Source organism: Patella vulgata, chromosome 3 (genome assembly GCF_932274485.2).
Source record: "Patella vulgata chromosome 3, xgPatVulg1.2, whole genome shotgun sequence".
In the NCBI taxonomy this organism is placed as follows: domain Eukaryota; kingdom Metazoa; phylum Mollusca; class Gastropoda; family Patellidae; genus Patella; species Patella vulgata.
In genome coordinates, this window is record NC_065881.2 from 45,030,703 (window position 1) to 45,052,403 (window position 21,701).

General features: G+C 35.8%; 2 protein-coding genes across 4 annotated transcripts; both read left to right on the forward strand.

Annotated features, from left to right (window-relative positions):
- The first annotated feature begins 1,126 nt into the window (after nt 1-1,126).
- On the forward strand, nt 1,127-6,002 carry LOC126814615 (heat shock factor protein 2). Its single transcript, XM_050539880.2, has 5 exons — nt 1,127-2,462; nt 2,724-2,796; nt 3,504-3,573; nt 4,136-4,175; nt 4,576-6,002. The coding sequence occupies exons 1-5, from the start codon at nt 2,004-2,006 to the stop codon at nt 5,677-5,679; spliced, it is 1,746 nt and encodes a 581-aa protein (XP_050395837.1). The 5' UTR covers nt 1,127-2,003; the 3' UTR covers nt 5,680-6,002.
- A 7,817-nt stretch (nt 6,003-13,819) lies between these two features.
- On the forward strand, nt 13,820-21,396 carry LOC126814588 (gastrula zinc finger protein XlCGF26.1). 3 transcript variants are annotated; one of them, XM_050539839.1, is made up of 2 exons: nt 13,820-13,953; nt 17,261-21,396. In XM_050539839.1, the coding sequence occupies exon 2, from the start codon at nt 17,283-17,285 to the stop codon at nt 19,023-19,025; it is 1,743 nt and encodes a 580-aa protein (XP_050395796.1). In that variant the 5' UTR covers nt 13,820-13,953; nt 17,261-17,282; the 3' UTR covers nt 19,026-21,396. The 3 variants fall into 3 exon arrangements, with proteins under 3 accessions (XP_050395796.1, XP_050395798.1, XP_050395797.1); XM_050539841.2 differs by lacking the exon at nt 13,820-13,953 and adding an exon at nt 14,364-14,473; XM_050539840.2 differs by lacking the exon at nt 13,820-13,953 and adding an exon at nt 14,403-14,483.
- Nucleotides 21,397-21,701: the final 305 nt, after the last annotated feature.

A 21,701-nucleotide genomic window follows, 5' to 3' on the forward strand; every position in this document is an offset into this window, starting at 1 on the left:
ACGTTGTCACAATGTTGTAACAACGTTGCGTGCCCGCTGGGTTGCCTGTTCTTCACTGCCCTACTAGTACTACACTTTACAGTTTACACGCTTCTCAACCATTTTGAATGACAGATTTTCAATTGACAAAAATTACCAGCCATTCCTTTTATAAATACGGGACTACCTACTATCACTATAAACCATTCTATCTTCCAAATTACAAAGAATCCATTCTGTATTTTAGTATACAATGTATCATTTGCAGGTGAAAAGTCCAGCCATTTAGTAGGCCTAGTATCTATTTGATCACACGAAAATATAAAAACAACAACCCATCCTATAATTCCACGGCATATACAAATGGTGTTTAGTTGTGGTTTTGTCTATAATATCCATATTTAGCACATAAATGTCGAATACAGTATAAAAAAAGAGCCATGAACGGCTAAGACTCATTGTCACCAGACTAGAGGCAGTTGCTCGGATCTAAGTTAGAGGTTATTAAGGGCTTTTCACACACAATTAAGCAGTTTTATAGCCCAAAATCCATCTGGAAATATCCCTTTAAAAATTATTTCACTACAAAGTCGATATATAGGGGTCAGGTCATAGTTACGTATAGATACGTCTGACACAATACTTACATCAATAAATTAAAATCATAAAAACATCGAGGGGTAATTAGCGCAAGGTTGGCAATCTGCGCACCAGCTTAATACTCGCCGATTGCAGGGGTGAAGATAATCAAGGTTGCGCCTTCGCATTTTCTTAGTGTGCCGCACGACACGATACTAGATTAGTGTGCCGTTCAAAATTTCGCGACACATTTAGGGAGATCTCGCGGCACCTGGGCGTGTCAAAACGGGTCATAGTTCAATTAGGTCAATTCTGCCAAACCGCAACGCATTATGCCAATTATGGGGTAATAGTAAATTTTGATTTTATTTTTAATTTTATTTTGATTTTAACTTCCATTTAATTTCAATTTTAATCACACTGATCAGCAGTGAATTTTCGCTAGGCCACTACAATCACTGATAAGGATGACATCGATGCAACTGAATGAGCCAGAAATATTAACTTTTTTCCTGCGACAAATTAAATTCTAAAACATTTTTTTTAGGTATTGGAAAAATAAATAAAGGCGTTTGACGTATTGTAGGTAAAAATTATTTCCTATTTAGTGTAAATGGGTATTAAAATGACTAAAAGGCAGCATTCGAGCTTCCCGAAGCAGTAACGTCTTATGTAAACAATGCACGCGCCATTCAGCCAATATGACGTTCCTTTGGAGTTTGATTTGATTTTTATCTAGATTTGATTTTACTTTTCAATTTGATTTAGCTTTTAAGATTACTGGTCGTCTGATCTGATTGAATTTCGCGGGGAAAATCAAACCAAACACTCGGCAAACAAAAGAACTCCGAATGCACGGGCCGCTTACACCAAGGTAAAGAAATGCGTTGGACCGTCCTCGATCTATCGTTCCAAAGAACCGTGACAGTCCGGACATAATGCCCCACATAGCGCACTGCATGGCAATGCCCGTTTTCATTGCAGAAAAGTAGTCCTACTACTCCTACGTTAAACCTCACTGAAATTTCTTTGCTGTGGCGTCCATTGTCGTTATAGCCTATAGAATGCATCATTTTGCCGCCGTGTTATGCCATAGGCCGCCTACATGTATTTGAACAATTCAACATATTACTTATTTGCATTGTACTATAATTGTCCACACATGTATTTTTAGACATATTTAAGTTATGTATCACGAAATGTTTTTGCATTTTTATAATAAAGTTTTTGTGTCACAAACTCAAATAGGCCTATAAAGGCGCTAAATTATGTGACGTTTATTTTCAATTTCCCTACGTCATCATGCGATGACGTTGTCCTTGGTATGACGCAAGTGTCAGAGACGTGGTGTCCATTCCTAGATGAACGCTCTGAAAAGAGAATGTACCGGGGTATTTAATTAAGTTAACTTTATCGAACAGTGTATCTAGCATGATTTCACAGTAATGTCTATGACGAACTCATCCCACCATTTAACCGTTTCACCTCCACGGATGAGATGTGATTCGATGATGTACCGATTTCCAGCTAGATTATGGAGAATTGTTAATTCCTGTAGAACTAAAGCTATCAACTGGGGGCCAAGTGGGAAGACAATCAGAATAATCCGAACCTGTTTTCAAGAAGAGTATCTTAAACCTGCAACCAAGCCTTTTAAAACCCAACATTTCTCAAGTTTTATTCGACAACTAAATCTGTATGGATTTAAGAAAGTTACAGCACCAATGTGTATGACTGGCGAATCAACTGATGACTATGACGATCTCTATGAATACAGACACCCCTTGTTCAGACAAAACAAATCCGAATTGTTAACCTACCTTCACCGTAACTGCAAGTCAAAGTGCGACCCCCGCCTGATAAGACAAAAAATAGAAACCATTAATAGCCCGACAAAACTCCGGGTGAGTTGTCAGCTGATAAATTGAAGCTGTCTAAGAGTAATTACGTCATACGTGCAGGCCCAACACAACAGAGTCAGTATACCGCAGACATGTGTGGAATCCAAACATTAGGAACGTTACACTTGTTTTGGTGGCAATTAAGTTACGGATGAGTAACTTGGGATCCTACACACAACAAATTTTTTTATTGTTCATTGTTAGGGTCTATAATCTGAATTATTCTAGTCCAATTTATATCTATTTTTGTGGGTTATATTTCAGATTAGAATGCCTAAAAGAGTTTCTATGAATAAAAGGATATTATCACCAGTGTCGGTTAATACTTTAAACAGAGGTGAGATATTAGTTATTCTCATTCCTTTAAAATTAATGAAATTTTCTTACAAAGCTGACGATTTATTGAGCACCAGGCCACAAGCAACTTTATAAAAAGCTTCACTAATTATATGGGTTTAGTTGAAGTCTTTGGACAAGTAGGCTTAGAATAAGATTAAGAATGTTACAAGATTTTGATAACAAAATAAATCTGAATATGATTCTCCACCATGATCATTTTACCAACATCAGCAAAATTCGCAAAACGAGTAAACGGCTTATTAAATCACCGGAGAAATAATTCCATAGTTTCAATGATTCGTCCTTTAAACAAAAAATCCAAAATATCTGTGATTAAGGCTACGCGCTTACTTGTTCCAAAACAATAGCCTAGGGTCGGTTGGTCGGGCCTTCTGTCAGGAAATTTGCTGAAAACCACACCAAGTACGATTTATAGGAACTAGGAATGAAAGACAAAAGGTCGGTGATATGGGCTCAAAAAACTAAGGCTAGTTGGGTAACCGTAAACAGGTATTTTTTGGGGGGGGGGGGGGCTTAGAAAGTTTCGTTATCAGGAGCTATTTGTCGATTAGATATATATAACACAACACGTGTCGGTAAACTGAAACTAAGTACATGTAATGTCTTTTCGGAGACACGTTATAAAAATACGTCTTTCAATGGTGTTGAATAATTGTTATCGTCAATGTCGTGACTATTTTTCAGATGCTACTACTGCAGATCAAGAAGATAAGAATAAATCTTGTAATTATGTCGTATGTATGAGAGTTGTCAGGTGTGTATGATATTCGACAGAACGATCGAGGCAGATAAAAATTCTTGGACAGTCTTTTAAAGGGGCAATAACACTCTTGCTGGCTTGACAGCTCCAGAAAATAAAAAATAGCCTTATTCTAAGTACTAGATGTGTTAGTGTCCTACCTGTTGTGTAAATTATCCATTAAATCCTATTTTACTTGTCCAGAGGGTTCAAAAATATTTTTAAATCCAAGTCACATTTGAAAAGCTTTACGTCAGGCTTTTAAAATCATTCAGTTGAATTTTTCCAATTTTTTTAAATTAGGTGTGTTAAGATGAAATTTGTATCATCAATTAATTGGAATATTGTAAAATAGTACAATTTGTTGGCCAGAATAAAGATTGGGACATATTATTCAGTTACAACAAGAGTGGTATTGAGCCTTTAACCAAGAGCTAATTTGAAAACAATGTTCAACATTTTATAAAATAGACATTAAAATCTGTTTTGTGTTCTAAATTCATTGAGAAGTTCCATGATTGGTTCTTTTTGTGAAGAACGGCCTTATTATAAAGGGTGATTTTTTGGGTTTTTTCAGGAGCAGTGCTGAGAATGTACCGAAAACACAAGAACAGTTGGTATGTCATACTCCAAATGCAAGGGTCGCTTATTAATTAGATTTTCTTGGTTGAATCCTTGTATTCTTGTTTAATTGATGAGATTGGCTAGGCAGCATATGTTTGGTGTGCTAGCCATAGAAAGGCTATGACGATGTTGGTGTCAGTCAATATTACATGTGATAGACCTTGTTGAACACATTCCAAATATAATTTTAACACTGAGGGCGTGGTGCACTATATGTGTGAAGGCGATATTAGTCGCAGGACTCGTTTGCTTGGATTTTGAATTCTAATTTTCATCTTTTTTTAGTTCATCATGTGGTCTACTTTTCAATATTCAAAAGATGTTCATAAGAGTATTAGCTTGCATCCTTATTTTCAAAAAGGCAAAAACACATTTATTTCCTTTTTTCTTTAGAAAAGTCACAGCTCTGGTAGTGATGTAGCTGACAACTCGTTGATTTCAAGGCACATTCAAAACCATCCACTTCTACAACCAGTGACAAAAGCTGGGCCAACGCTTCAGGTTAATCCTAGATTATATCAACCATTAGCCCCAGGACCAACAACTAAGACGTTCACCTATGGTTCAACCATATTTGTTCCTGTTGCAAGTCCCCAAGCCCCGCCAATAGTTACAAAAGTAAATTATACATGCACTAATAACGTACCACCGCATCAATATCCTGTAAACAACGGCAATATCATAGAGCCATGTTCGATGATTATGGATGGTACCCCCAAGACATCTTCGGTCATTTTAATTGATGATAAATATGATGATACTCCATCTGAACACCAAGATACAAAGCGTTATATTGAGTCAAATACAGCGAAGCCATATGAAAATTGGGTTGAATCTGACATTGCACATAGTATTATTGGATCGAACGCAAACCTTTCTGGTACTAACAACAGTGATCTAGCAGAAAGGGGTGTCGTGATGCTAAATCTAAGTGCACAAGATCAAAACCAGAATACAAACAGCTCCATAGATAACTTTAATACCTCTTTAAATTTGGATTCATTCTTAGTAGAACATGTTAGAAGCCAGTCTGAGAAAGTTATAATGGATGATTTTTGTGAGATGGATACTAATAGTCCCCCGGTGGATCCCGACGACGATTCGCAAGATAAAGGCGATATTTGTTTACTGAATCAATACATTGAAAAGCACACCAACTATGAAGGTGATGTGAATATGGTTAAGGCAACAGAACCTTTAAATGATACATTAAGGGCGAAAGACTCGACAGAGACAAAAGAGTTAGTTGAAAACGATGTTGACCCGAAAGATGTTAATAATGTAGAATCTACGGAACGGTATATAAGTATAGATATAAGTAACCTTCTGTCTGGTAATGATGCATCTGATAAACCGTGTCATTTGCTGCAGTTAGACTCCGATATGTTAAAATTGTTAAGACAAACAGACAAAGCGCCCTTGGATACAGTATCTGTAAGTGCAGTTGATGATTGTAACAATGGTATTTTAGGCTATGTTATTTTACCTCCCACGTGATTTTTACACACTGGTCCATGAACGCTTGTTGTACATTCGTAATTGGAAAATTGTAATATAATGGCTAACACATGACATATATTGGATTTTTACTTTAATTTCAACTTTTCACCATGAAAAGTTTCAATCTTTTGCTTAGTGTATTATCCGATAAAAATAACGCGATTCACAACCAAACTGAACTAATATCTCTTATTGACTGACGAGTCTCGCAGTCTGTGGTTACAGAATGATCTTGCCAGAGCAGTCATGGTGACAATTTGAAGGCGACATTTCTATTTGTGTCAACGAGTTCAAAAATTTGTTCAGTGGTATTACTGGAGTCCTGGACCCTGTTTCTCAAAAACTTAAGCTAAAATCACTAAAATAGATTTTCACTTTAACTAAAATCAAAATGAAATTTTAAATTGTAACTTAAAATGCAATTTTAATAGATTTTAGTTAAAATTGCTTGCGCCCGCGCAGTGCACATTTCTGTTGCAGGCACTTAAGCCTACAGTGAAAGCAAAAACGCTTCGAAACTGAAAACTGTTGACAGGTTGAACTAACGGTTACAATATCAATGGGGAGAGTTTCATACGTTATAGCAATCTTTGCACATGATCAGACAGTCGTAGAGTAGTGAAATTAATGACTTTATTACGTATTATTCTTTTCGAAATGTATCGGTGGGTTGGCCTTGAACTAGGACCTTGGCATTTGATTTACTCCCAGACTTCAATGGAAATAATGTGTATCGATAAACTAAATCGCTTGAATTTCGTAGTTTTATGGTATTTTGGACAACAGAAACTATTGAGAATTGTCAGAAACATAGGATATTAAAATTTGTGACTCAAACTCAAACAACTAATCTAGACTGTAAATTCTTGTCGAATTTTAAAAGTATTTAACAACTTTGAAACTTATCCACCAAATAACTAATGTTCTGATGCCTAGATTTGAAATGTCACCCCCATTACTGTTTCAAAAACACTTTGAAATTACCAAAGTGCCACACTCCTTATTGGATAATGCCTATCTATCTTACTCAATTAAAATGATTGTTTCCTAAGATAAAATATATTTGACTCCTAAGACTTCCCTGATTTATGTCGCCTGTCCAACCTCGTGGGTTTTCTCCGGGTCCTCCGGTTTCCTCCCACTGCTAAAGACCCCTACGCGCAAGCGAATTATGTAAATAAAATTAGACCATATGTTAGTCCCGAAATGACCTAGTTTGTGTCGAGTGGACGTTAAATCCCATTTCTCTCTCTCTCTCTCTGATTTATGTTGTGTTATTAACGTAATCCTTCATTAAGAAATAATAATAAATTTATGATATTAAAATTTAATTTCGAATAGGCATATAACATTTTTCAATAAACACCTTTGAGATTATTGATTTATCTTTTTACAAATCATCATAAGGGTTTTTGTTTACTGGGGTTGTGAGTGGTTTTTTTCTTGAGGTTCTAATTTGGGGCGTCATCTAAAGGCTTTATTCCCTTACAATAAAATAAACGAGTGAACCGAACTGCATTTCCCATGCTTTGAAAAGAAATTGAATGAGAATTCTTTTGTGAATGATGGTATGTGAAAATTATGTGACACTGGGCATGGGCAATATTAACATTACTCCAAATATACCTATTATATACGGTATATGTCGCAATAGATCGAAGAACGTAATCAGTGTTTGTTAATGTCGTGATTTTAAGTTAGGAGAGGGTGACGACTGTCCTAAGTTAAAAATGATTTTACTTAAAATTCTCCCTAAAATAGGTTTGTGAAGTGCCACTATTTTAAGTTAAGATAAAAAAAAATTAACTTAAAATATTATTTAGTGGATTTTATCTAAAATGCTTAAAATCGTTTTGTGAAACTCATCTATCTTAAGTTAAGATGAAATTTTAGTTTAGGACGATTTTAAGGAAATTTAAGTTTTGTGAAACAGGGCCCTGGGTCCAGGCTTTTAGAAATTGCTACAACCAAGTGTCTGTTCAATTTCAAGTTGACTTTAGTAGACGTAGGAGGGCAATCTCAGTTGGTGGAGAGGAGGCGGGGTGTCTGAGATTATTTGCCCGAAAATTTTCCGCGTCCCCCCAATTTTCATAATGAATTAATCATAAACTAAACGAGTTTTCCACAAATGTTATTGCGCAAGGTTTTAAATATTATAGTATTCAAAACGTAAACCACGAGCGATTTCATTTTATATATATCTATGATATATGGTCTCATTCTCTGAAGTTTATGCCTGAAAAATGGAAATACATTGCCCGAAAAATGAACGCCTATGATAATGCCTCTTGAGGCCTTCAGTTTAGTTACAACATTCAAGTCCAGATACGGGGGGCAGTAGTAAAAAAAACATCATACGTCAAGTCGAAAAATATGCACTGGACCAGGGTAGATCACCCACCCATTAAAATCTTGCGTAAAAAAATATGCACCATCATTTTTAAGAAAGACCACCCTAAAATCTTGCGCAATAAAATGTGTTCTTCACAGTTGCTTAATTGACCACCCAAAAATCATGCGCAAGAAAATGTGTTCCTTACAGTTGCTTATTAGACCACCCTAAAATCTTGTGCAAGAAAATGTGTTTCTTGAAATATCTCATTTTAGACCACCCAAAAGTATGTGCAATACCTAACTACTAAAGGCTTAGCAATAGAACAAATGACAAGACGATATGTTATAAATACAGTATTTATATTGAGTTGATGTTCGACAAAATTCTGAGTCTGAATTATTAGCAAAGATAGTCTAAAACTGCCCATATGCAGAGACAGGCTAAAATATATGAACTTAGGCTTGTACCTATTCATTTATTGTGCTTTCCCATATCCACTCAAATCTACTGATCACAGGTTGACCAATTTTGACCAGAGTGTGAAGAAGTAAAAGATTACCCAAATCTCATCTCGGCATGCTGCGGTGTTGTAGGTAAAAAAGATGTTAACCCTCTCCACACGACGTGTTTATTCTGAGTGGGCTGGCAAACCAAATTGACAGGACAACAGTCATCAAATCACGGGATAACACTTGAATGAAATGATAAGGCTTTGAAATATTAATGAATATTTATGTAAATAAACATATACAAGAAACAGGAGTTACAGTACAAACATAAACAAGTTGACAGCTTTCTTTGTTGACAGTTTAAATTCAATAGTTAGAGTTCACAGTCACGGAATTCACAGTTCACAGAGTTCATAGTTCACAATGTCTATGGAGATCCGCCATGTTAGAAAGCATGGGTTTTCACGAAATTAAAGTTCACTTTAAAGTTAACTATAAAGTTAATCACAGTTGTCACCTTACAACACAAAGTTCACCATTCACTTAAGTATCACAATTGTCCTAAAAACATAGTTACCAAACACCACCTCCGAGACAGGGAAAAAAACAGTATCGACACAGCATTGTAACATGCTTGTGAATCTTGCGTTTTGGTTGGTGGATTAGACACTGTCGATTGGACAATATATAACTCCCCTCTGTTTAGCAAGGCGAATAACTGCATATATAAATATTACAGTGTACTTTTTTTTCATTTTGTGCTCAGCCATCTTCCTCAACCCAAATCTTTATTGACAAAAATATCTTCAAGAAATTCTGCTCAAATGACCATCACACTATTTTCAAACTTCATCCAAACACATCTCTGAAATATATAAAACAGAAGAAAATCAGTCATAAACAGGTATCATAAATTATTCGTAACTAAGCAGTGTGGACAATTTTGTTTTGTTTTTTTGCACTCTGGGAGTCTCTGCAGTGTTTACTTTAAAGTGGACAATTTAAATCAAAGTTTGCCCAAATTCTGAATAACATGATCCGCCTGATAATGAGTCATTAGTCTCAAGAAATTGTTTGAAAATATAGTCACTAGGGGAGGTGAAATAGCAGCTGATTTTGGCCTAGGATAACGGGAAATTATGCTAAAATTGACAATGACAATGATTGACAACACGTCAGAACGATATACATGTACATAGCAACCACTTGAATCCTAGGCATCACATAGTTTTATAGGGTATTCTGAGGGGTGTATGCAAGAACTGCTATTCTCTGAACAAGAACTAGCAATAAAATTGTGTTGACGGTCTGCAAATAAAATAATAAAGGCTAAAAACTCACCCATGTTAAAGTTATCAAAACTTCGAAAGTGTAGCCATCATTGTCGCCAAGAGTTATCCCTGTGTAGTCTCGGTTAACAGGCCGTAACTAATTCATTCACGACTGGCACTGCCGGTCAAAAAGGCCACACTAAGGCTAATTTACTAATCTTTTTAAAAATCTTCAGACGTTAAAAATATTTTATTTGAAATATTCGAATAGCATTTTCTTTCATAATTTATGTACCAGCGACCCAAGACTCATTAAGCATTTTAAAATTGAATTTATCTTCGCTTGGATTCGACCACTAATTCGACACACCTCGGTTAAAACGGAAATACGATTCTATTTTGATGGAGTTGTTATTGATATGAACTGAAACACTTCGTATCCCGTTTCATGCAATTTTCTTGCAGGGACCCATTAGACCACCCAATTTTCTTACCCAGAAATGCTTTTTTTCTTTCAGAACTCTGTTAGACCACCCAATTTTCTTACCCGGAAATGCTTTTTTTCTTGCAGAACTCTGTTAGACCACCCAATTTTCTTACCCGGAAATGCTTTTTTTCTTGCAGAACTCAGTTAGACCACCCAATTTTCTTACCCGGAAATGCTTTTTTTCTTGCAGAACTCCGTTAGACCACCCAATTTTCTTACGCGGAAATGCACTTTTTCATGCACTTTTTTCGGCTGATAATTGACAAATAATTCGTATTTTCAACGTGTAAGACTTTGGATGATATTGAGTTAGAGACTAGCTACTTTAATCAAATGCAATCGCCGCGTTCGCACGGTATACAAAACTAACAAACTAGGCCGTTTCGTTTCCGGACTACTAACATACGTTACAATTTTTTTTTCTCAATAAATTGCTTGCGCGAGGAAGGCAAATCGAAGGGTCCTGGATAAGACCCACAATTGGTCGGCCAGGCGACCTACTCCTTTGGGGGTCGAAACCTAACGTTAGACACCCCACCCCCACCCTATCAATTGCCGTAATAAAATATCAACCCAATGCAATGCCAAATCAATAATACTCCAGTACAATTTTGCGATTCATGAACAAAATTCGGTTTGGATTGATCCGCCATTACGAGATTCGCGCTTGCGCATACTGCAATTTTGAATCGCATTGTTCTAGGTGTAAATGGTGTATGGTTATTACCAATTTTCGTCAGATGTGGTGAGAAACCGTTCCTTTTGTAAGTTTTTGGCAAACAAAAATAAATTACGTTGAAAAGTAAAAGTAAAACAGGGAGGTACTCCAAAATAGCTCGAGAACACAGTAGAGTGGTATTTTTATATAGATGCTTAAGGACGATCAGGAATTGTTAGAGGACTTCGTGTAATACTATGGTCTTTGCGACCATATTGTATCTTTAACTAATTATTTGGTCAAATCACACGTACTTAAATGAATTTGAGTGATGTATTCATATTATATAAAAACAGTGATATTTTGGTAAAATCCTTACCATTGTCAAAATATCCAAATACTATCTTGTTTATACGACATGTGTTTGGTATACCAAATAAGGTAATGTTCTCCCCCCGGTTTTGGGGTATGGGAATTTTTATTCTATATTTGGGGAGGAAATTAACGCCCTGGGCCCTGATTCACGAAATCTTAACTAAAGATAAAATCCAAATTTTAGTAGATACTTCAATTTTGATTGGCTAAGCACTAAAATCAATCTAATATTATCCAATCAAATTACTAAAATTTGGATTTTATCTTAGTTAAGTTTTCGTGAATAAGGGCCCGGTGTGATAGTTTGAGTTGACTCCTGGTGTGTGTTTTCTCCTGGGCACTTGCGCATGTCCGAAACTGATGTTTGCCTTAACAACGAAACTATATCTTCTTCCTGCGGTGCGAGTTGGTTCCTGGTCAGTACAGGAAAAAGTATATCATGTACTTGATTAGAGTTTTGTCATTAATAAACATACTTGTTATCGTGATTAGCTATTGTTTTAGTGATGAGTAGTTACACGATCAACGGATCTAAGTTGATTGGCTTGAAATCGTTCGTGATTTGTTGCCGTTGTTTTTTTTTTTTTAGTGATTAGTCGTTCTACACACGTACGATCAGTGGAAACCATACAAACTGATGATTGGCTTGAAATTATCAATTAATTCACCTCCAAAGGAAGATTAAGGCCTTTGATATTTCGTGGCTTCATTTATCACAAATATAAAAGTATGGAATTTCTTATTCCGATTTCTTTAACATAAATATAGATTTATTATACCATCATATATGGCATGTATGTAGACAGCCCAAATACAAGAGAGAATGTTCGCATTGTGGACGGGTATATATACTAAATAATAATAATAAAGATCGTCAATTTGCATCCTCTCGTGGTGGTAATACTGTAAATATTGGCACATAATAGTCTATATATTGATTTGACCGTAAGAAAATCTTAGGGGAAATCCTATCACGAGGAGTCAATGCACACCGCGACTGTAACGGTGTGAGTTGACTCCTACAACTGCGCATGCGCCAAACGGTAATCACACACCAGGAACCATCTGAAACTGCCACACGGGGTCAGTCTATGACTTAGATAAATTTGGGGGTTATAAAAGAGAGTGTTGAGCGAAATGCACCAGAGCTCACCCATATTTTCCGAGCAGCTATCATCAATACTTTATTGAGAACGAGGAACCATTGGCACTTTGAAGCTAGAGGCGCAGTCTGGTTTATAAAAATAATATGTATTTAAACACCTGTCGAGCCTTGTGGCGCGAAACAATTTTCTTAAAAAAAGAGGGTGTTGAGCGAAATTCATCAGCTCACCCATATTTTCCGAGCAGCTATCCTCTATACTTTATTGAGAACGAGGAACATTTGGCACTTTGAGGCTTGACGCGCTGTCTGGTTTATAAAAATAATATGTATAAACGACCTGTCGAGCCTTGTGGCGCGAAACAAAATAAAAAAAAAGAGTTATATTTGAATTTTCTAAATGATTGGCCAAGATCCGAGGAGGTTTTTAAGCCATGCATAACCCCAGCCCCTCCAAATATAAATAACCCCCACTGCTCTGACAGTCCAGAATAGTTGTGCAAGTGTGTTCAGGGGCGGATCCAGGAATTTTTGCAGGGGGAGGGGGTGTCATGTTCCTGAGACAATGTATCTCCCCCACCCCCTCCCGCAAGGTCTCTATCGTCATTTTGGCGTATATACATACACATTGAGCTTTTTTAAACAGAGAAATTCAACACCTCGTTTGATGTCAATTTTTGTTATGAATTAACACTAATGACATTGTGATTCAATTTCATGGATGCAAAGCATTAATTGTGATGTCACATAATGTCTATATCATTATCTCGTGCTTTGAGTGCCCACCCTTTCCCAAATCTGACGATAAAGGGTAAAGCACACGGCCGAGAAACCTTTCTCATAAAAAAATGTTGATTTACAAAAAAATTTATGTAGCTCTGGTGTTGACAAGACAATTCTCGGATAGTAGGCTATTGAACAGTGTTATAGGCATTTCTATTGTTTGTAGCCAAGCCATGTTCCAAAAAAATAAAGTTGATGGTGATACTTATCGTACAGCGGTAATCCCGGTAGACGTTTCTATTGTAGTCCAGTCATGTTAAAATAGGAAAAGACCCCCCCCCCCCCCCCGGAATAGTAGGCCTACGCATATTGGTAATAATTTTCGTGGCCCCCACCTAAGAAGATAAATGTATCCCGATGAAATAGGCATGGTTATAATTTTTTTCACAAAGATTTTTCTTTTAATAAAGCATGTAGCCTAATCTATGTTCGATGAAATATAACGAGCGGTAATCTTCGATAATAAACATAATCGATCTGTCATTCTTGTGTAATGTCGATTTTATGCAGTCTTCACTCAAGCATTCGTAGCAAAAGTAGTAATATAACTAATATAATAATATTACAATTTTTGGGCAATGAGCGACATGGGCCATCTGTTGTGTGTTATTTTCAAAAGGCAAATTTGATTCCCGCGAAAATAGTAGCTGTACGGTTATCTGCCCCTGTCATGATAAAGCGTGCCACAGACGCCATCTTGAAGATCGAGGTCCACGCCTGGATAAATCGAGCATTTTTGTTCGGTTTTTGAGCTGTACATCTTCGATTCTTAAGTCTCAACTTGGTCCATTCATCAAAGTTTCACTTGAAGGTATAAATGTCATCGAACTATATCAGTATTATTATAATTCAACAGAGAAATACAACAATAACCCTCTTCGAGCACCATATTTTTTTGTCCAGTCAACAAAATGTCGAACATATCGTTTAACTTCACTTGCGCGAGGAAATAGCGCCAGGTCTAGTGACTGGTTTATCACAACTAAAAGAGGTTGTATGATCCGTTGTCAGTTATTTTGTTTAGAAGACTCCTCTTTATTTAGGGTGTTATACATAATTAAATATCTATATTTAATGGAAATTAACTTCCTGATATCAGTGACACAGTTTTAAAACGATGTTTTCCGCTGGCCGAGAATTCAGTCGACTTCGATCCGTCTGGGCGGACAGTCTACCAATATGGATAGTACATCCAGACCACAATTTTGTGGATAGGTGTCCGTTTCATAAAAAGAAGAAGACTTGTAGAGAATGTCTAAAGTGCTGTTATCTTGACGATTATTTCCATCAAATAACGACCAGATTCTTGGACTGGTCATCCAGACCATTTCGTATGCAACTGTAATCACAATGTTACTAACAAAGTTAAAACCAAAGGGCAAAAATTATTTAAAATCTTTAAATAGCCCAATATCTTGAAGGCTTGCCAATCCATTTCAAAATCTATTTCTTTGTTAAATTGTTTTGAATGTTTTAAAAATTGTTATGTTATGATTGGTTTTGAAATTAGGGAAGCAAACAACCTTAAAATGAAGTCTTTATTATTAGGGTTTACGTTTATCTAATAATAATGTGCTTAGGCCATCAATTATTGATCATAGAAAAAGCTTATAGATCTAATGTTAATTTTTCAATTAAATTTTTTAAAAAGGTACCGGTAGATCTATTCTTTCAACATGAAATTTTTTTTATGCGCCCACATTTTCATATTGTTGTCGACCTGTCCGTCCGCAATTTGTTTGTGTACACTCTACATTTCACAATTTTTATCCGATTTTGATGAAACTTGAAATATAGGTTTATCTCCCAAAGACCTTGGCTCCTTTCAAAATTGGCATGTATCGGATCATAGCGTCCTGAACTATGGCTCCTGATTGTATGAAAAATCAAGTTTTTAGCTTGTCGTCCCTCTAGAGGTCACAATTTTTATCTGATTTAAAAAAGCGTTCAAATATATATACATCACCTTTACACCATAATGACGTATGAGTTGGAAATTCGTAAAAATCGCTTCCCGTATGCAAACAGTGTAAAAGTATGGTATATCAAGGTTCTGGACCCTCTAGAGGTCACAGTTTTTATCCACCCCTTGTCAGTGATGCAGGACGGAGGGCCTGACAAGGACAGCTGTCTAGTCCTTCGGATGCGACGAAAAAACAAGGTCTCATGTAAACATTGGAATGCACGTAAAAGATCCCTTGGCAGTTGGAATTCGATGTAAGAGAAGGCGATAGTGCCGCTGCCCGGGCAAAATTTCCCTCATAGCACACTGTATGGCATATGCCCGTCTTCATTAGCCCAGTATAGGAGCAGAACAGTAGGACGTTAAACCCCATTTCATTTCATTTCAGTTTTTATCCGATTTTGATGAAACTTGAAATGTATATTTATAACCGAAAGATCTCTGTTCCTTTCAATATTCTCGCATATTGTACTGCAACTTACTGGATTATGTTTTTATACGCCCACATTGAAATGTGGTTTATATTGTCGTCGCCTCCGTCGGTCCGGCGTCCACAATTGCTTGTGGACGCTCTAGAGGCTAAAGTTAATATCCGATTGACTTTAAATTTATATACAGTGTTTAAGGCCATGAAACGAAGAAGCCTATTCATTTTCAGCGATTTTGGATAATTACTGCTAGAGTTATGGCCCTTGATCACTTCAAAAAATCTTGTGGATGCTCTAGAGGCTAAAGATAATATCCGATTGACTTTTTGAAAATTTATACACAGTGTTTAAGGTCATGAGACGAAGAAGCCTATTGATTTTCAGCGATTTCGGATAATTACTGCCAGAGTTATGGCCCTTGATCACTTCAAAAAATCTTGTGGATGCTCAAGAGGCTAACGCTAATATCCGATTCACTTTAAATTGATACGCAGTGTTTGAGGTCATGAGACGAAGAATCCTATTGATTTTCAACGATTTCCGATAATTACTGCCAAAGTTTTGGCCCTTGATCACTTTGAAAAATCTTGTGATGCTCTAGAGGGTAAAGTTATCATCCTATTGACTTCAGATTGATACACAGAGTCTAATGTCTTGAGAGGAACAAGTATATTTATTTTCAATCAATTTTGATAACTTGAACAGCTAAATCCATGATAGTAAATGTTTCGTATACTAAACGTTAGCATGGGGCGGAACTTTATAAAAAAAAAAAATTCTAATGATTTTCTGATAATTACTTATCAATACTTTCACCGTATTTAATACCTTAAATCACTGTCCAAAGTTTTAGGGACTACCCAAAATTAAACGAAGGGCTGTCATGTTGCTGTACTTAGGGGCCAGAGAGGGATTTCTCGGGCTATAACTTCAGGAATTTGGGGTCACGGTAGCTAAGTGGGTAAGACGCTGGCTCGCTAGCCTGGAGGTCGGGTGTTCAGTGATGCAGGACGGAGGGCCCGACAAGGACAGCTGTCTAGTTGTTCGGATGGAATGAAAAACCGAGGTCCCCTGTAAACATTGGCGTGCATGTAAAAGATCCCTTGAAGTTGGAATTCGATATAAGAGTAGGCCGTAGTAGTGCTGCTGGACGGGCAAAATTTCCCTCATAGCACACTGTATGGTGTATGCCCGTCTTCATTAGCCCAGTTCAGAGAAAAACAGTAGGACGTTGAACCCCATTTCATTTCATTTTCATGTCTGCTGTCGGGTTATGAAAATATTGAAAAGGGAAAGATTTTACATGGCTACCAAATAATTCAGGACTAGTTATTGTAAAATTTAAATTTCATCAGTGTCATCATTGACATTATTTCCATAATGGGAGTTATGATGTTGTTATCTTGTAAGATCTGTAAAATGTTTACAAAACTAAACAGTCTACAATCTACTTTAATATAATGGAAATGAAATACAAATTCACCTGCACTATTTAACAAATATAAAGCCTATAAATTAGCCTTTTGCAGGTGAACATAGCCAATTTGATATATTATTTATAATATTAGTATTAGCATACATGTACATGTTGTGTACACATTACTAGATTATGGATTAGAATTATGTCTTAAATTCCACCCCATACCTAATGATATAGTTGATACCAGTTGTTATCGTACGTCCACATTTGTTGTTACATATTTAAATATTGTCTTTATACATTTCAGATTGAATGATTAATCTTTCAAGATGATGATGCAATATGCCTCCCATACACCATCAGGGCTGTTCCTATGTGCATTCTGCGACATGGGTTTTACTTCGAAACCAGAATGTTTGGCACATATGCAGTGTCATTTACAGAATGATAGAAATGACAATCATCCACAACAACATCAGATGATGATTCAAGAAATTCCAGAGCCACAGATGCAAGAACAAGTTCACACAGTTGTTACTCATCAGCAGCAACAACATCCTGGTCATCATGGACATCCTCATCATATGCAACAACATCATGAACAACAAACTCATATGGTACAAGTAGAAACCCAGGAACATGTTGGAGCTGAACAGGTAGCAGTAGTTCGTATTTATGTTTGTGGTAACTGCAAGTCAACATTTTTTCAAGAGAGTGACCTAGCCCAACATATGACCAGCCATCAACAGCTTCGATGTAATATTTGCTATGGTTTGTTTGAATCTGAAGGGCACCTCAATCAACATAAAATGGTGCACAAACAACAGGCATTAGAAAACAATGTTGTTCTATCCAATATCCCCCCAATTGCTACAGGTCAAACCGCTAATGCTAATGTCATACCACACAGTAATGAAATTAGAAACATAACTGTTATGACTCAGAAGAATATTAATCGAATGAGCAATCGGCGTCAAGATCCTACCAAAGATCGTCCATTTGCCTGCGATGAATGTGGAAAGTGTTATGTTACAAAAGGTGTGCTTGGTCAGCACAAGATGACTCATAGAGGACATAAACCCCATACGTGTCCAGAATGTAATCGAGGATTCTACAATAAAGGCCATTTAAATAAACATCTTTTGATCCATAAAGGTGAGCGCCCCTTTCCTTGTAACATGTGTGACAAGAGATTCAGAGCTAAAGGTGATCGTGAGTCACACATGGTAACCCATACAAAAATACGAAATTTTGCTTGCCAAGATTGTGGTAAAACTTTTCTACAGAGTAGTCACAGAGCCCAACATTGGCGCCTACATCACTCTGGAGAAGAAGCTAGAATTTATGCCTGTGAACAGTGTGGTAAATCTTTCCGTAACCCTGGCAACTTGATTCAGCATAAGATGTTTCACAAGGGGGTTCGAGCTCATAAATGCACTGATTGTGACAAAGCATTTGTAATGCGATACGATCTTAAAAAGCACATGAGAACACACACAGGTGAGAAACCTTATACCTGTGATATATGTGATCGATCCTTCGCACGTAAAGCTACCATGGATGTACATGTTAAGAAGATGCATAAAGACAAGAAAAATCAAGGTGGAATGGTGAAGAAACCATTTGGATGTGACCAGTGTCCCAAAAAGTTTCGAAAGAAGACCTTGTTGACAAAACACAAAAAGCGGTTACATCCAGAAGAAGGTGAAGTTGTACTGAAAACTGAAAATGAAGAAGAAAATGAAGAGGGTTTGGTTAAAGAAGAAATTGATGATGAAACCCTGGATGATTCCACCACCGAACCTGGTGAAGTAACAGCCATTGTAACGGAGGAGGGTACTATTATTACTACAGAAGGTGATATCAAACAAGTTCATTTAGTAGAAACAGCAGAAGGAGAAACAGTGCCAGTCATTTCTACAGAAGATATAGCTGTTGTAACGGGTGTAGTATCAACTAATAATGAGGGGGAATTAATAGAGGCAGTAACAGGCACAGCTATACAACAAATGGATGCTTCAGGCCAACCTACTATAGCAATTGTACAAAGTAATCCAAATAGCGAAGCATAACTATTAACAATGCTTAAACACAAAAACTACTTGTACAAATTACGAAACCCTCATTCAAAGTATTATTGTAAAACAATTAATATTGTAAATGATATTTTATTATTAATTTTTTCATTTGTTTTATATCGATGCCCTTTGTTGTTAGCACATGCATTACATTTATATCTACTACATGTAAATAGCTTTAGTATCTTAATCTTGCTGTGAATAAATATTATTTTGCAGATATTGTTCAAAATAATGTCTGCAATTTATTTACTTAAATTGTATTTCTAGATGTAAATAATATTTTGATATAGAGGTTATTTGTTAATTATGTTAGAAGAGTACTGTTACAATAAAATTGTGCCTTTAAAAGTTTAAATTAATGTTAACCCTGAATTTATGCTTATTAATGTTTCCTGTCAGTACAGTTGCAGTCATGGTGTGCAGTTTTCTTTTTAAATTTCAAGTGTACTTTTCATTAATATTTGAAGCATAATTGAATGTGACCAGTTCCTTTTTATTTACATGTATATGCCCACAATGTTTGTGGAGGTAATCATTGTTGTCATCATCCGTGACAGTCCAACATTTCTTGTGGACACTGTACAGTTTTGTTAGAATTTATTCGAACTTGCAGGGAATGTTCATTTTGTAGTTACGGGAGAAAATTTTAAAACTTGGTGTGATTTCTCGTTGGGGTATAAGGAGGTACCCTTGTAAAAAAAAAATTCCAAGTCATGTTTTGACATGTAAAGTGTCAAAGTCATACAGAAGAGATGGGTTTTTTTTTGTTTTGTTTTCTTTTAAATTGGTATTAATGTTCATTGGGTCTAATAATCCTATAGGACATTCAGAAATAGTTAGCATTGTTCAAAATGACATCTTGTGAACGTAATACGAGACCGTCTTCCAGTTTTTAAAATTTGGTGAGATTGCTCATTGTGCCATAAGAAAGAATTTTGGCACATCATTTTTCCATTCACATCTGGCAGGATACAGAAAAAGGTTCTCATTGGAATTTATTGAAACTTGGTGGGATTACCAAAAGGCCTTATTTTTCCATTCAGTTTTAACTCTGTTTTGGGGTGGTTTTTTTTATATGAATTTGTTGTGTAAGGTTTTATTTTCATGAGGATTTTATTTAATGTCTATATTTTTTTAATATTTCAAAGAAAGAGATATTTCATTAGAAAATCCTTGTTAAAATAAGTTACGGTATTAATAATAAAGCCCCCCAGATCATAAATTGTTTTGTTGCTCAACCGAAATTGTAATCAAATTTCTATTGCTTTTGGCAATTCTCTGAAGTAACAGTATAACAAATTTTCTTTCAACATAACATTGCCAACCTGGTATTCAGAAATATGCTAGATATATTGCAAAATGGATTTATGATCTGAAAGATCTGTTTGGATTTGTATATACACTGAATGTAGCAAGAATTATAAATAAGGTTACCTGTACCATTTTTATACGCCCACATTTATGTGGTCGTATATTGTTGTCGCGTCCGTTGGTCCGGGGTATAAATTTATATACAGTGTTGAAGGGTCTTGGGACGAAGAATCCTATTGATTTTCAACAATTTCCGATAATTACTGCCATAGTTATGACCCTTGATCTCTTTTCATTTGATTGATTTTATATTTTTACACCATGTTTACGTCAATAAATAATCGTTTCGATTGATTTTAGATTAGAACAGAGTTTACGGTCTTGAGACGAATAAGTATATTGATTTTTGATAACTAAATCCATGATATTTAATGTTTTGTATACAAATTCTAATGATTTCTGATAATTACTCAATGAGTTGTTACTTTTAATAAGATTTTAGAGTATTATAAATGTTTCAGTACCGACAAAAGTAAAATATGCGACAACTCTTGTTGACTGCCCAGACGATTTAGCTGCTCTGTCCGTATGTTTTCTGGTCTGGCAACCTTTCTTTATTTTATGGATATACATGTATTATAATTGGAATGGTAAACTACATATTCACTAAATTCCTTAACCAATACAATTGTAGAATTTAGTTATGGCAGGGATACTGGAATGTTATGATTGAACTTATGTTACTATCTTTGTCATCACATAATACATGAGTATTTCTAATTGTTACATTTATTTTTGTTAAGCTCAGATATTTCATTGTATACTGTTAATTATCACCAGTCAGTTAATCTTAAAATAACTAAAGAAGAACTTTTACCAATGAAATCTGTAAAAGCGTAAATTCATGAAATGCTCATAGAAATTAGATTGTTTATTCAGTTTTGGCTTATTATCCCTAAATTGTCAAATAGATTTTTCACCATGAATTTAAATGTACTCCAAAAATTAGACCCAAAGTGAGTGATGATGAATAAAAGTTTGTTCTGTTCAATTTTTGTCATTTTAAAGGAACTAAACCTCTTTGATACAAGATGAAAGTAAAGTGTTGAATTACATGTACATTGAACAAATATTATAAAGTAGTGATAGGACACCATCAAAACAACTACATTTTGGTTATATTTTAAAGATACATTATTGGAGATTCGATAACGAGTTGGCAGTTCTCACTATAATAATTAAAAACTAGATAATGTAAAGGCAATTTGCTGAAAATTTCTTTCAAATTGATCCCCTATGAACCGAGAACTAAGCGAATGAAATTAATGCCTAGCCTCGGTCATCATTACTAAAGTC